The sequence below is a fragment of the Rhagoletis zephyria genome, unplaced genomic scaffold (genome assembly GCF_001687245.7).
Source record: "Rhagoletis zephyria isolate East Lansing unplaced genomic scaffold, Rhagoletis_zephyria_1.1 Rzeph_scaffold_00109, whole genome shotgun sequence".
Taxonomy (NCBI): domain Eukaryota; kingdom Metazoa; phylum Arthropoda; class Insecta; order Diptera; family Tephritidae; genus Rhagoletis; species Rhagoletis zephyria.
Genome location: NW_016157193.1, coordinates 404,308 through 417,895, shown reverse-complemented (window position 1 = coordinate 417,895; position 13,588 = coordinate 404,308). Strand labels below are relative to the sequence as shown.

General features: G+C 37.4%; 1 protein-coding gene across 1 annotated transcript in view; it reads left to right on the top strand.

The window, feature by feature from the left end:
• LOC108377732 (peroxidase) overlaps positions 1-13,588 on the top strand; it is a 185,716-nt gene that overhangs the window by 54,406 nt on the left and 117,722 nt on the right. The window contains exons 2-3 of the mRNA XM_017633994.1: positions 7,088-7,258; positions 7,321-7,519. Coding sequence (XP_017489483.1) covers positions 7,088-7,258; positions 7,321-7,519 — 370 coding nt within the window. The remainder of the gene's footprint in view (positions 1-7,087; positions 7,259-7,320; positions 7,520-13,588) is intronic.

Genomic DNA, 13,588 nt, shown 5'->3' with positions numbered 1-13,588 from the left:
CCCCCCCCCCCCCCACCAACCGACGAGCTAGTTCGGGATGCCAGCATGTCTGAAGGCCAACCAACCTTACCTCAACTGTCAGCGACGTAACAGTGGCAATCAGGGAATGGGCACTTTTTTCGAGGAACTGGGTACATTACTTTAATATCTTAAAGTAACCAAATTAGACGAATGTGTTAATTTTTAGCCATTCGACCCTTCTTGGAGCGACATTTTTTCAATTTGAATCGTTATATCTCCACAACAGGAGTTTTCCCAGGTATAGGCTATATACCAGAGCTATATATAAAGCTAAGATTTCGGGATAGACTTGTGGAAACTTAGAATAAAATCGACTGACCAGTTTTTGAGAAAATGCCCGAAGTCTATATTTATGACATATTTATATTTTATAAACGCAAAAGACAGCGCTAGATAGCTTGTTTTAAGTCCCTCCTTCAGGCACCAGCCACGCCCACAAAAGCCTACGAATCGAAACATCCTGGAACAAAACCTTCCTAGTTTTTTTGGTACTTTAATTCCTGAAAGTTTGCAAAAAAAAAGAAATGAAGGTACGTACAGACACTACACACATCGCAAAGCATCTCGTAGTGGAGACACGAACCAAAACACATTAAGCTCTATATCTTTCCAACTAGTAGCCGGAACTTAATATATAAGGTATCGTTTGAAAGGTATTGACCTATAGAATAACAAAATACTAAATATGTTGGGTGTATCCACCCCGGTAAACCGACAAAAGCAAAAAAATGTTTTTTTATGTTTCGCAACACTTTAGCTTAATTTTCCAGAATTCGGTTAATCGTTTATGAAGCTTGAATACATTTTGTGGACACACTCTGCAAGACCTTTCCTACGATACGNTATAAAGCTAAGATTTCGGGATAGACTTGTGGAAACTTAGAATAAAATCGACTGACCAGTTTTTGAGAAAATGCCCGAAGTCTATATTTATGACATATTTATATTTTATAAACGCAAAAGACAGCGCTAGATAGCTTGTTTTAAGTCCCTCCTTCAGGCACCAGCCACGCCCACAAAAGCCTACGAATCGAAACATCCTGGAACAAAACCTTCCTAGTTTTTTTGGTACTTTAATTCCTGAAAGTTTGCAAAAAAAAAGAAATGAAGGTACGTACAGACACTACACACATCGCAAAGCATCTCGTAGTGGAGACACGAACCAAAACACATTAAGCTCTATATCTTTCCAACTAGTAGCCGGAACTTAATATATAAGGTATCGTTTGAAAGGTATTGACCTATAGAATAACAAAATACTAAATATGTTGGGTGTATCCACCCCGGTAAACCGACAAAAGCAAAAAAATGTTTTTTTATGTTTCGCAACACTTTAGCTTAATTTTCCAGAATTCGGTTAATCGTTTATGAAGCTTGAATACATTTTGTGGACACACTCTGCAAGACCTTTCCTACGATACGTCAAACATGTTGATTGGACGTCTGGATAAAAACTTCCAAATCTCGTGTATATAAGCGAGTAATTTCAGTATGCTACTGTGGCTGCTTTCGTCACTCGCGCATACTGCAGTGCGCTGTGATTAACCCTTATTTGACACGTTGGCCAATGTGGGCTGCCATCTCGCTGCTTTAACGAAACCCCATCCCACACATTTGTATATAGATATCAGTGTTGCCACAAAAAAATTACCACATGCTTCAAAAACAAATGAAAAATCCTCAAATCCGAACAAATTACTAAAAATTTTCTTATGACAGATATGTGTATTGTGTAAGCGTTCCTGAAATATCGCGCGGAAATTGAATTCGTTCCGCCTCACAGGCGAACGTTAGTATTCTAGGGTTAAAGCTATTTATGTTCTGCATGGGGGTGCTTGAAAGTTTGACCAGCCATTTGAGGGAAATGTGAACAAAAATCAAAGTTTTTGATTTTCCGGCCGCCATGTTGACGTCTGCTCAAACCACTTAAGCTATGTATGATTAAATCGCTTCATTCGTAAGAGAATTTTTACCGAATGAAGACGCAAGAGAGAAAAATCAAAGAAAACCAAAGAGCTGCTTGTGTGGTGTATTTCGCTCTTTATATAACTTCGGAAAGCTTATAGTTGAATAATTTGCAGAGCGATTTAACAACTCTGTTGTGTAAAACATGGTTGCATTTGTTATCTGCAAACATATCGAGAGAAAATTCCTCAATATAAAAATCCTCAAAAAATACTCAAGCGCACCCGAAATTTCTCACGTTCTGAGGAATTACTCACAAAGTGGCAACATTGATACATATGCAATTATGCGCGTCTATTTAAACTCTTTTAGTGGTAAATGATTAAAATAAGCAATAATATTATGAGATCTGCGAAGTTCGAGTTTGCGTTACCTAAGTCCAGATTTTGTTGTCGTATTTGAAATTCTGACTTACAACTTGTGCTACATATGTATGTATATGGCGTTCCAAGTTGTACGACTTGTGTTTTTTGGTAAATTTTGTAATCTATACATATATAAAAATTGTAGCAGGCCGATGTCTGTACATTTTAGATATTAAGGAAAAATTATTATTAGAGCAACAGAAGCCAAATCGGAAATTTTTAGAATTTTTATCTGTCTGTCTGTCTGGAAGTTTGCACGCATATGAGTCGAAAACTAATGCTTGGAATTGAACGCAGTTTTCACCTGTGTATTTCTGGAGGTCTAACTTAAAATAAAGAAGGAAAGAAAGAATTGGAGTTGTCACCTGTTTGAAAACTACAGTTTAATTTACTTGTTTTTGTTATTTTATGGCCTTATAACAATTATATTCAAAAATTTTTATTGAGTTCGAGGCCGTTTTTTAATGAAAACTTATTGTGGAAAAGCAACAATAATTTGAAAAAATGGTATCGAACCGACGATCCTTCCTTATCAGACTTCTTTCAGTAGGATTCGAACCGACGATTATAAATATAATTAATTAAGTTATTTGTTTTTGTTATTTATCGCCTTATAACAATTATAAATATAATTATAAATATAATTGTTATAAGGCCATAAAATAACAAAAACAAATAACTTCAGGATGAGCACACCTAAAATTTAAACATTCTAACAATAGAAAATATTAAAAACCAGCAATACCAACAACCACTCTATCAAGTGAATTGCAGCGGAACAGCTGCGCTTGATTGTAGTAGGCTTAGCAAGTGAAACAGTGGAAATAAGCAACAAGAATTAACAAGGCGAACTTAGCACAGTGCGTAGGCAACTGGCTGAGTCAGTGGGATCGTCGGTTCGAATCCTACTGAAAGAAGTCTGATGAGGAAATGTGGTGATTTCCGAAATAGCTATCACTTCTACCATTTTTTCAAATTATTGTTGCTTTTCCACAATAAGTTTTCATTAAAAAACGGCCTGGAGCTCAATAAAAATTGTTGAATATAATTGTTATATACAGTTTAAGTAGATTGAAAGATAAAGTAGATATTGCTATATGACTGTAAAAAGAAATACGTCTAAGGCCGAATTCACAGTGCTTAGTTAAACCATTGTTAACTTAACCACCAACAAGGTTTTAATTATGAATTTATATTCAGAGTCACATAGTTAACTATAGAAATTCGTATCGCCTGAAAATATACAAATTCTAAAAATCAATACTTTTCTATTCAAATTTGAAATTAGTTCCACAAAAAAAATTTATTTCACAAGAGTTTAACTATGGGGGCATGCTGGTTTAAATTTTTGTTAACTGAGCGTTGTGAATATGAAAATAAATAGTTAAACTCTTATCAGTGGTTAACTACGCACTGTGAATTTGGCCCTAAGAAGGCTTAAAGCCGAAAATATTTTTGTTGAAGGTTGCCACCTGTTTGAAAATTTTAATTTAATTTAATTTATAAGGTAAAGTGAATATTGAAACATGGGTATCCAACTGAAGAGGCTTAGGTAAGTTTACTGCCGGGAATCGGAGCAGCCAACTTGGCTCAAACCGTGCCATTTTTGGCCCTATTTTACCCCAAATGGCACTTAATTTTTCAATTTGGCACAGACTGCCAAAATGGCACTTTTGAAAAATAGTAATATTTGAATACATTTTTGTGAAATTCTTTACATGTACTTATTTTTCGCAACTAAAATTTGCTAATTTCTATAGCTTATACAACTGGTTTATCTTACTTTCGCATTGGACTTTTGTTTTGGGAATGTGTCTCTAATTTTAATGCTAAATAGGAAGAATTAAAAAGAACGGCACATTTTTTGGCACTTTTAGTTTTCTATTTGGCACATTTTGGCACTTTTTTGTCCTCAATGTGGCACTTCATAGCTAAGTATAGTTCGCAGCCCTGCCGGGAATGTGTTTGAGACAGGTTGCTACCGGTTTGAAAAATTTTACTCTATTAAATTGATAAAATAAATGGAATGTTACAATATGGGTATCAAACAGCACAAAAATACTTTTGAGGCGCAGTGAAGCATGCCGAGTATTCGCTAGTCAATAATACAAAGTTCCACAGAGAAAAGTAAAGGGTTAAAACTAAGATTATTTTGTTATTTTTACTGGTTGATTCAGTTTTTAATTACAAATAGGAAAATCAAAACCAGTTATATGTATGTAAAGTAGGGATGTTAATTTTTTTCGATTTTTACGATCCCGGGATTTTCGGGATGTCGTTGGTTCGATCCCGGGATTTTCGGGATGTCTTTGGTTCAATCCCGGGATCCCGGGATCAATCCCGGGATTTAGATATTTATTATTTTTCAACGACTTAACATGAAAAAAATTGCATCAATAGGTTGGAGAAGCCCTCCTACCATACAATGAATAATATGTAAATAGGTTTGAAACGTACTTTTAATTTAAAGTGAAAATTATTTCATAAGTAACAAAACGTAACACAGTAATTAAATTCTTATGCATTTAATAATACTTTAGTGTGCACATATCTAATAAAGTAATTTAAGATATGTCGAAAAAACCTCGATGCCAAAAAATTAAATAAAAAAATTTATTTTCTGGTTGAAAGAAGTTCATAAAACTCGTGGTATAAAAAAAAACCGCGTTAATTCGACCAGGTTTGTTTATCCAAAATTTAAATTTTTTTATAAAAGTCTACCTCATATTCCACATAATTAACTGCATATAAATGGGCTTTTCTTTGATGTCATGATTTTTTTTTAAGACTTTCTCGAGCCCTAACCGCCAAAATAACGTAAGCTACATTTTTTCTCAAAATTTTCTTTTTGATGCAGAAATAGTCCTAGGCCATCTAGATGCATTTCTGCATCAAAACGAAAATTTAAAAGAAATGTCACGTTATTTTGGCGGTTAGGGCTCGTTATAATTTCAAAGATATGGTTAATTCGAAAGTGTATTTAAAACAAATTCAGTGCAATGTAAAACAAATTAAGGGTACCAAATGAAATTATTTTTTGTGTTCACAAGAACGAATAAGAATTGAAAATGCCTGTTTAATCAGTTCTATTTTTTAAGCTTATAAAGTTAGTCCTTAACACATAATTTTTTCAAAAATAAGAATTGAAAATGCCTGTTTAATCAGTTCTATTTTTTAAGCTTATAAAGTTAGTCCTTAACACATAATTTTTTCAAAAATAAGAATTGAAAAATTTCAAGCTATTCGAGGATAAAATTATAAAAGGGTATTTTTAATACCTACCCGTCCCTTACGCACCAAAAATTGTAATGTGTTTTAACTCTACAGATCTTCTTCTTCATTTGATACCCATAANATCCCGGGATTTAGATATTTATTATTTTTCAACGACTTAACATGAAAAAAATTGCATCAATAGGTTGGAGAAGCCCTCCTACCATACAATGAATAATATGTAAATAGGTTTGAAACGTACTTTTAATTTAAAGTGAAAATTATTTCATAAGTAACAAAACGTAACACAGTAATTAAATTCTTATGCATTTAATAATACTTTAGTGTGCACATATCTAATAAAGTAATTTAAGATATGTCGAAAAAACCTCGATGCCAAAAAATTAAATAAAAAAATTTATTTTCTGGTTGAAAGAAGTTCATAAAACTCGTGGTATAAAAAAAGCGCGTTAATTCGACCAGGTTTGTTTATCCAAAATTTAAATTTTTTTATAAAAGTCTACCTCATATTCCACATAATTAACTGCATATAAATGGGCTTTTCTTTGATGTCATGATTTTTTTTTAAGACTTTCTCGAGCCCTAACCGCCAAAATAACGTAAGCTACATTTTTTCTCAAAATTTTCTTTTTGATGCAGAAATAGTCCTAGGCCATCTAGATGCATTTCTGCATCAAAACGAAAATTTAAAAGAAATGTCACGTTATTTTGGCGGTTAGGGCTCGTTATAATTTCAAAGATATGGTTAATTCGAAAGTGTATTTAAAACAAATTCAGTGCAATGTAAAACAAATTAAGGGTACCAAATGAAATTATTTTTTGTGTTCACAAGAACGAATAAGAATTGAAAATGCCTGTTTAATCAGTTCTATTTTTTAAGCTTATAAAGTTAGTCCTTAACACATAATTTTTTCAAAAATAAGAATTGAAAAATTTCAAGCTATTCGAGGATAAAATTATAAAAGGGTATTTTTAATACCTACCCGTCCCTTACGCACCAAAAATTGTAATGTGTTTTAACTCTACAGATCTTCTTCTTCATTTGATACCCATAATGGTTTTTTAAGTATATTGCACTGAAATTTTTAAATCATTTTTTGAATTACTCTTATCTTTAAAATTTCAAAGTTCTTTTAAAAAATACTGACGTCAGAGACAAAAATTAAGAACGCGATTTTACTATAGTTGGGCCTTGGTTTGGCGAATATATTAATTTTTTCGTGTCCAAAATTGCCTGCCGCGAGGTGTTATACGTATATTGAGCTAAACATTTATAAAAAAATGTTAAAAATTAAATAAACAAAAGAAATATAGCCAAAACTGTTCAACATAAAGCGTTTCAATTATTGCCACCAGTGTAAATTTCAAATCCCGGGATTCTAGGAAAATAATCCCGGGATTTTCGAGACTTAAAAAAGACCGGAATCCTGGGATCCCGGGATTTACATTCCTAATGTAAAGCCTGTATTACAGTAGTTTCTTTTTTTTTTGCATATTTGTAGATAAAGCACTTCCTGCTGAGACGGAATATGCCATTCGGCGGTGATCTGCGAGCTATCGATATTCAGCGGAATCGAGACCATGGATTAGCATCTTACAACGATTTAAGAGAGTTTTGTGGCCTCAAGCGAGCCAGTAGCTGGGAAGATTATGGTGATCTCATCGAGCTCAATGTATGAAAAAAAACGGTCAGGGTGTCCCCGACATTATATAAAACTAATTTTTTACTCTACAGATTATTGAAAAAATGAAATCCTTATACGCTAGCCACGAAGACGTTGATCTTACTGTGGGCGGTGCCGTGGAGGCACATATAACAGGAGCTCTTGCTGGACCCACATTCCTTTGTATACTTACAGAACAGTTCTATCGTACACGTGTTGGCGACCGATTTTGGTATGAAAATGCAGATCCATTGACAGGATTCACAGAAGGTAAAACAGTCTAATTTTTTTTTAATATCTTATTTACCGTTATCGTGATGGTCGTTAGTATTTCACTTCGACAGTCGTTTAGTTAGGCTTTCTGCACATTGGTCGTGCAATCACAGTTGCTTCATCGTCACAATCATGATGCAACCATTACATGACGTCTACACTTTCGCACACTCGGTCGTGATATTTCAATTCATTTCGCGGCTAAAAATTCGCTAAGAGCAGGTATTTTCTGTTTTTTTGGTTAATATTTTCGCAGTCTTTACAAAAACTTGCAATTTTAAAATTATGAACTGTGCTGCAACAATTACAGACGTAATTTATTATAAATCTCTCGTCTTTTCTTTTCGGAAATGTATTTTGTTCACTCACGTAGACAATTTTTACAATTTCGATATATCTCAAAGTTATTGAATTTTATAGCAATTATACACTTTTTAATAGTTTCCATAGATTCTATATAAGAAATGAGTATTTCTGTAATTTTAGTGCAAATATTAACCTTTTCACTAATTTTGTANATGAGTATTTCTGTAATTTTAGTGCAAATATTAACCTTTTCACTAATTTTTTCCCCNATATATCTCAAAGTTATTGAATTTTATAGCAATTATACACTTTTTAATAGTTTCCATAGATTCTATATAAGAAATGAGTATTTCTGTAATTTTAGTGCAAATATTAACCTTTTCACTAATTTTGTAATAAAATGTAAAAAAACAATGCGTGCATAACGATAAGCAAACGACAGTGTCGTACTTATCTGTTTCTGCATCTTCTACGATTTGCCAACGATAACGCAACCATGATTGGACGACAAGTGTTCAGATAGCCTTAGGCACCCACATAGAAGTTCTTCTTCTTCTTTTTTGGCGCAGTAACCGCCTAGCGATTTTGGCCGAGATCAGCAAAGCACGCCAGTCGTTTCTCCTCTGTGCCAACTGACGCCAATTGGAAACGCCAAGTGAAGCCAAGTCCTTCTCCACCTGATCTTTCCATCGCAGTGGGGGCCTCCCTCTTCCTCTGCTACCACCAGCGGGTTCCGAGTTGAATACTTTCAGAGCTGGAGCGTCGGTGTCCATTCGAACGACATGACCAAGCCAGCGGAGCCGCTGTATTTTAATTCGCTGCACTATGTCCATATCGTTGTAAAGCTCATACAGCTCATCGTTCCATCGTCTGCGGTACTCGCCGTCGCCAACGCGTAAAGGCCCGTAAATCTTCCGCAAAATCTTTCTCTCAAACACTCCAAGAGCCGCCTCATCGGATGTTGTCATTGTCCATGCTTCTGCGCCATATACCAGCACGGGAATGATGAGTGACTTATAGAGCATGGTTTTCGTACGTCGAGAGAGGAATTTGCTCCTGAATTGCCTACTCAGTCCAAAATGGCACTTGTTGGCAAGAGTGATTCTGCGTTGGATTTCAATGCTGACATTATTATCGTTGTTAATGCTGGTTCCCAAGTAAACGAAATTCTCTACTTTCTCGAAATTTTAACTGTCCACAGTGACGTGGGTGCCAAGGCGCGAATGTGCTGACTGTTTGTTTGATGACAGGAGATACTTCGTCTTGTCCTCGTTTACCACCAGACCCATTCGCTTTGCTTCCCTATCCAACTTGGAAAAGGCAGTCGATGTCATCGGCATAAGCAAGCGATTGCACGCTCTTGTAGTAAATTGTTCCTGAGCGGTTCAGTTCTGCAGCTCTTATCATCTTCTCCAACAGCAGATTAAAGAAGGTCACATGAAAGGGAGTCGCCCTGTCTGAAACCCTGTTTTGTGGCGAACTGATCGGAGAGGTATTTCCCAATTTTGACGGAGCTGGTGTTATCGCTCAACGTCATTTTACACAGCCGTACGTGTTTTGAGGATATGCCAAATTCAGACAAANCGGAGAGGTCTTTTCCAATTCTGACGGAGCTGGTGGTATTGCTCAACGTCATTTTACACACCCATATCAGTTTGGCGGGGATGCCAAATTCAGACAAAGCGGCATATAGGCAACTCCTTTTAGTGCTGTCAAAGGCGGCTTTAAAGTCGACAAATAGGTGGTGAGTGTCGATCATTTATCGCGGGTTTTTTCCCAGATTTGGCATATTGTGAATACCTGGTCTATGGTGGATTTTCCAGATCTAAAGCCACACTGATAAGGCCCAATCAGTTCATTGACGGTGGGCTTCAGTCTTTCACACAATACGCTCGATAAGACCTTGTAACCTATGCTTAGAAGGCTGATCCCGCGGTAGTTGGCGCGAATGGCGGGGTCACCTTTCTTGTGGATTGGGCAGAGCACACTTAAATTCCAGTCGTCGGGCATGCGTTCATCTGACCATATTCTGCACAAGAGTTGATGCATGCACCTTATCAACTCCTCGCCGCCGTACTTGAATAGCTCAGCTGGCAGGCTGTCAGCTCCAGCAGCTTTGTTGTTTTTCAGCCGCGTTATTACTATACGTACCTCGTCAAGGTCAGGCGGTGGAACGTCGCCTCCGTCATCATCGACTGCGGGCTCGGGTTCTTCTTCTTCACAACTTTCTGTGCTGCTAACATTTAGTAGAGCGGAAAAGGGTTCCCTCCATAATTTTATTACGCTCTGGACTTCAGTTACTAGTTCGCCATTATTGTCCTTACAGGAGTACGCCCCGGTCTTGAAACCTTCCGTAAGTCGCCTAACTCTCTGGTAAAGTCTTCGGGCATTCTTCCTGTCGGCCAGCATTTCAAGCTCTTCGCATTCACGTATTTCGGCCTCTCTCTTCTTATTGCGGCAAATACGTCTCGCTTCCCTCTTCAAGTCCCTATAGCAGTCCCACAAAGCGCGCGTTGCGCCCGACCGCAGCGTGGCTCTGTAGGCGGCATCTTTTTTATCTGCAGCTTCCTGACACTCCTCATCGTACCAGTTGTTCTTTCGGGCTCGCTGAAATCCGACTACTTCTTCGGCGGCAGTACTTAATGAGCGGGAAATGTGGTTCCACTGCTCGCATATGTCGGTTTGTTGGGGAGTGCTCTCTGAGAGCAGGTGTGAGAGTCGAGCAGCGAAAGCGCTGGCTGTCTGTTGTGATTGCAGCTTTTTGATGTTAAGCTTTCCTTGCATATTTGGGCGCACATTTTGTGCTGCACAGAGGCGGGTGCGTACCTTGGCTGCAACAAGATAGTTGTCCGAGTCGATGTTTAGGCCTCGGAGTGTGTGTACGTCTAAAACACTGGAAGCGTGCCTTCCGTCTATCACAACATGATCGATTTGGTTTCTCGTTTTTCGATGCGGAGACAGCCACGTAGCTTGATGGATCTTTTTATGCTTGAACCTAGTACTGCATACTACCATGTTTCGGGCCCCTGCGAAGTCGATCAGCCTCAATCCGTTGTCGGACGTTTGGTCGTGGATGCTGAATTTTCCGAGGGTGGTTCCAAAGATCCCTTCCTTGCCCACCCTGGCATTGAAGTCGCCAAGCACGATTTTGATATCATGACGGGGCAGCGCTCGTACATGCGCTCCAAGCGCTCATAGAAGAGATCCTTGGATGCCTCATCCTTCTCTTCCATCGGGGCATGGGCGCAGATGAGCGAGATGTTAAAGAATTTCGCTTTGATGTGGATTGTGGCGAACTCCGAATTTGCGCTCCTTTACATGGCAGCTGTAGTAGACGTCGCAAGGCCCCATACATTGCTTGCCTTGCCCCGTCCAATGCATTTCTTGGATGGCGGTGATGTCAACTTTTGTCCTTACGATGACATAAACCAGCCGGGCACCTTCCCCATTAAGAGTCCGGACATTCCAGGTGCATGCCTTCAAATCGTAGTCCTTTAAACGTTTGCCGTGGTCGTCATCATAAGGGGGAGGGGGTCTCATCCGAGGCTTTGCCTTGCTTCTTCACTGGAAGTGGTTTTTACGTGGCGGGTCCCAAACCCAGCGCACAACCCATTGCTGGGACACACAACCCATTGCTGGATCACAATCGTTTGTAGGTCTACGATAGATACAAATTAACGTTTGGCAGATCTTGCTATTTCTACAAAAAAAAAGTTCAATATTTCTACGGAGTTTAGTCCCCTGTTTATTTTGTTAATTATAGCGGTAGAATGTTGAATTGCCGATAGATGACATTCAGTCTTCTTTAATGCACAATATATAAATTATTGACGCGAAATGGTTTTGGAGAAATGTATGTACCTAAATTGAGCAAACTATACCGAATGTATCTACTCTTTAATGTAGAAAAATTATTTAGAATATCACAATCGCTTGTAGGTCTACGATTAAGCAACCCATCATTTTTGACTGAAAAAAAGGAAAAGCGCGCCACGGCCAACAATTTCGCGGGATTTAGGAATAAAAAAAAAAATAAAATAAAAGGATATCAAAATTGGAAAAAAATGTCTGATATTAATACATTTTATTCGTTCAAGGAACTTACAATCGTATGATAAACTGCATTCCTCAAGTAATCAAATTAATTATCGACAAGATCACATGTTCCCATCTTCGCACACTTCATCATCACTATCTTCAGCGTTGGCATAATTTTTGGTAAAATATTTGTCCGTTGCAGCAATTTTGCGAAGTAGTTCTCAGCTTATTTTTTAAATGTCGTAGAACCCTACTCACGAATATTTTCTCCCATTTCTGAGCATTCTCAAGCATTGCCCATTCATTGTAGCTGAACTGTTAAACTATTCGGTTGAAATGTCGCTTCGCTCCCGCTGGGCTTTGTGCTCAAAGTCATTATCTAAAGACAATTCGTTAATTGTCATGGATGCAAGTCGTCATATCATAAGACATGCTATAGTGATTTTGACTCTGCAGCTTTTGAATTAATTGAATCTAAAATTAATATCGGTGCGTTAACATGAACTGGTGAAAAATGATAGCTGAGCTAATTTATGAAGTGAGAGACTTTAAACTGCAACCAGGGTTGTCGTTTTCGGCTTTTCCTACCAAAGTTGGTAGGTTTTTTTTTGGTTGGTAGAAGGGTAGGATGCTTAAAATTTTGGTAGGTTTCTTTGCTCATAAAACAGAAAACATCTCTAATAGTTTCAACAATGACAAGGATGTTAAAATATTTTAAACGGCACTAGAAGAACGATTCAAAGGTATACGTGTTTACAGAAAATTTAATTTTTATCATACACAAAAATAAAAAGAAAGCAACTTTTGTTATTCCAGTAAATCGGAGAATCTCAAAATTTTTAACCGCAACTCACAGATTTCGCCCCAAGCCCTGAGGATCTTAGACCCGGGCATTTGTCAAGCCTAACCGTGAGGGCTTTGTTTACCTTACTTATGTATATATGTACGGTGACCATATTAACCAACGTAAAATAAAGGGCATTTTTTCAAAATGATTTGGGAATACGTACATACAACTTGTATGATAAAAGTATCTTGCCCATATCGTAATTTAAATCAAATATTTACCAGTTAATTATATTATTTAATCGTATAAGTTACCCTGCTGTAGCGAAAAATATTCCTAAATCCCGCGAAATTGTTGGCCGTGGCGCGCTTTTCCTTTTTTTCAGTCAAAAATGATGGGTTGCTTAATCGTAGACCTACAAGCGATTGTGATATTCTAAATAATTTTTCTACATTAAAGAGTAGATACATTCGGTATAGTTTGCTCAATTTAGGTACATACATTTCTCCAAAACCATTTCGCGTCAATAATTTATATATTGTGCATTAAAGAAGACTGAATGTCATCTATCGGCAATTCAACATTCTACCGCTATAATTAACAAAATAAACAGGGGACTAAACTCCGTAGAAATATTGAACTTTTTTTTTGTAGAAATAGCAAGATCTGCCAAACGTTAATTTGTATCTATCGTAGACCTACAAACGATTGTGATCCAGCAATGGGTTGTGTGTCCCAGCAATGGGTTGTGCGCTGGGTTTGGGACCCGCCACGTAAAAACCACTTCCAGTGAAGAAGCAAGGCAAAGCCTCGGATGAGACCCCCTCCCCCTTATGATGACGACCACGGCAAACGTTTAAAGGACTACGATTTGAAGGCATGCACCTGGAATGTCCGGACTCTTAATGGGGAAGGTGCCCGGCTGGTTTATGTCA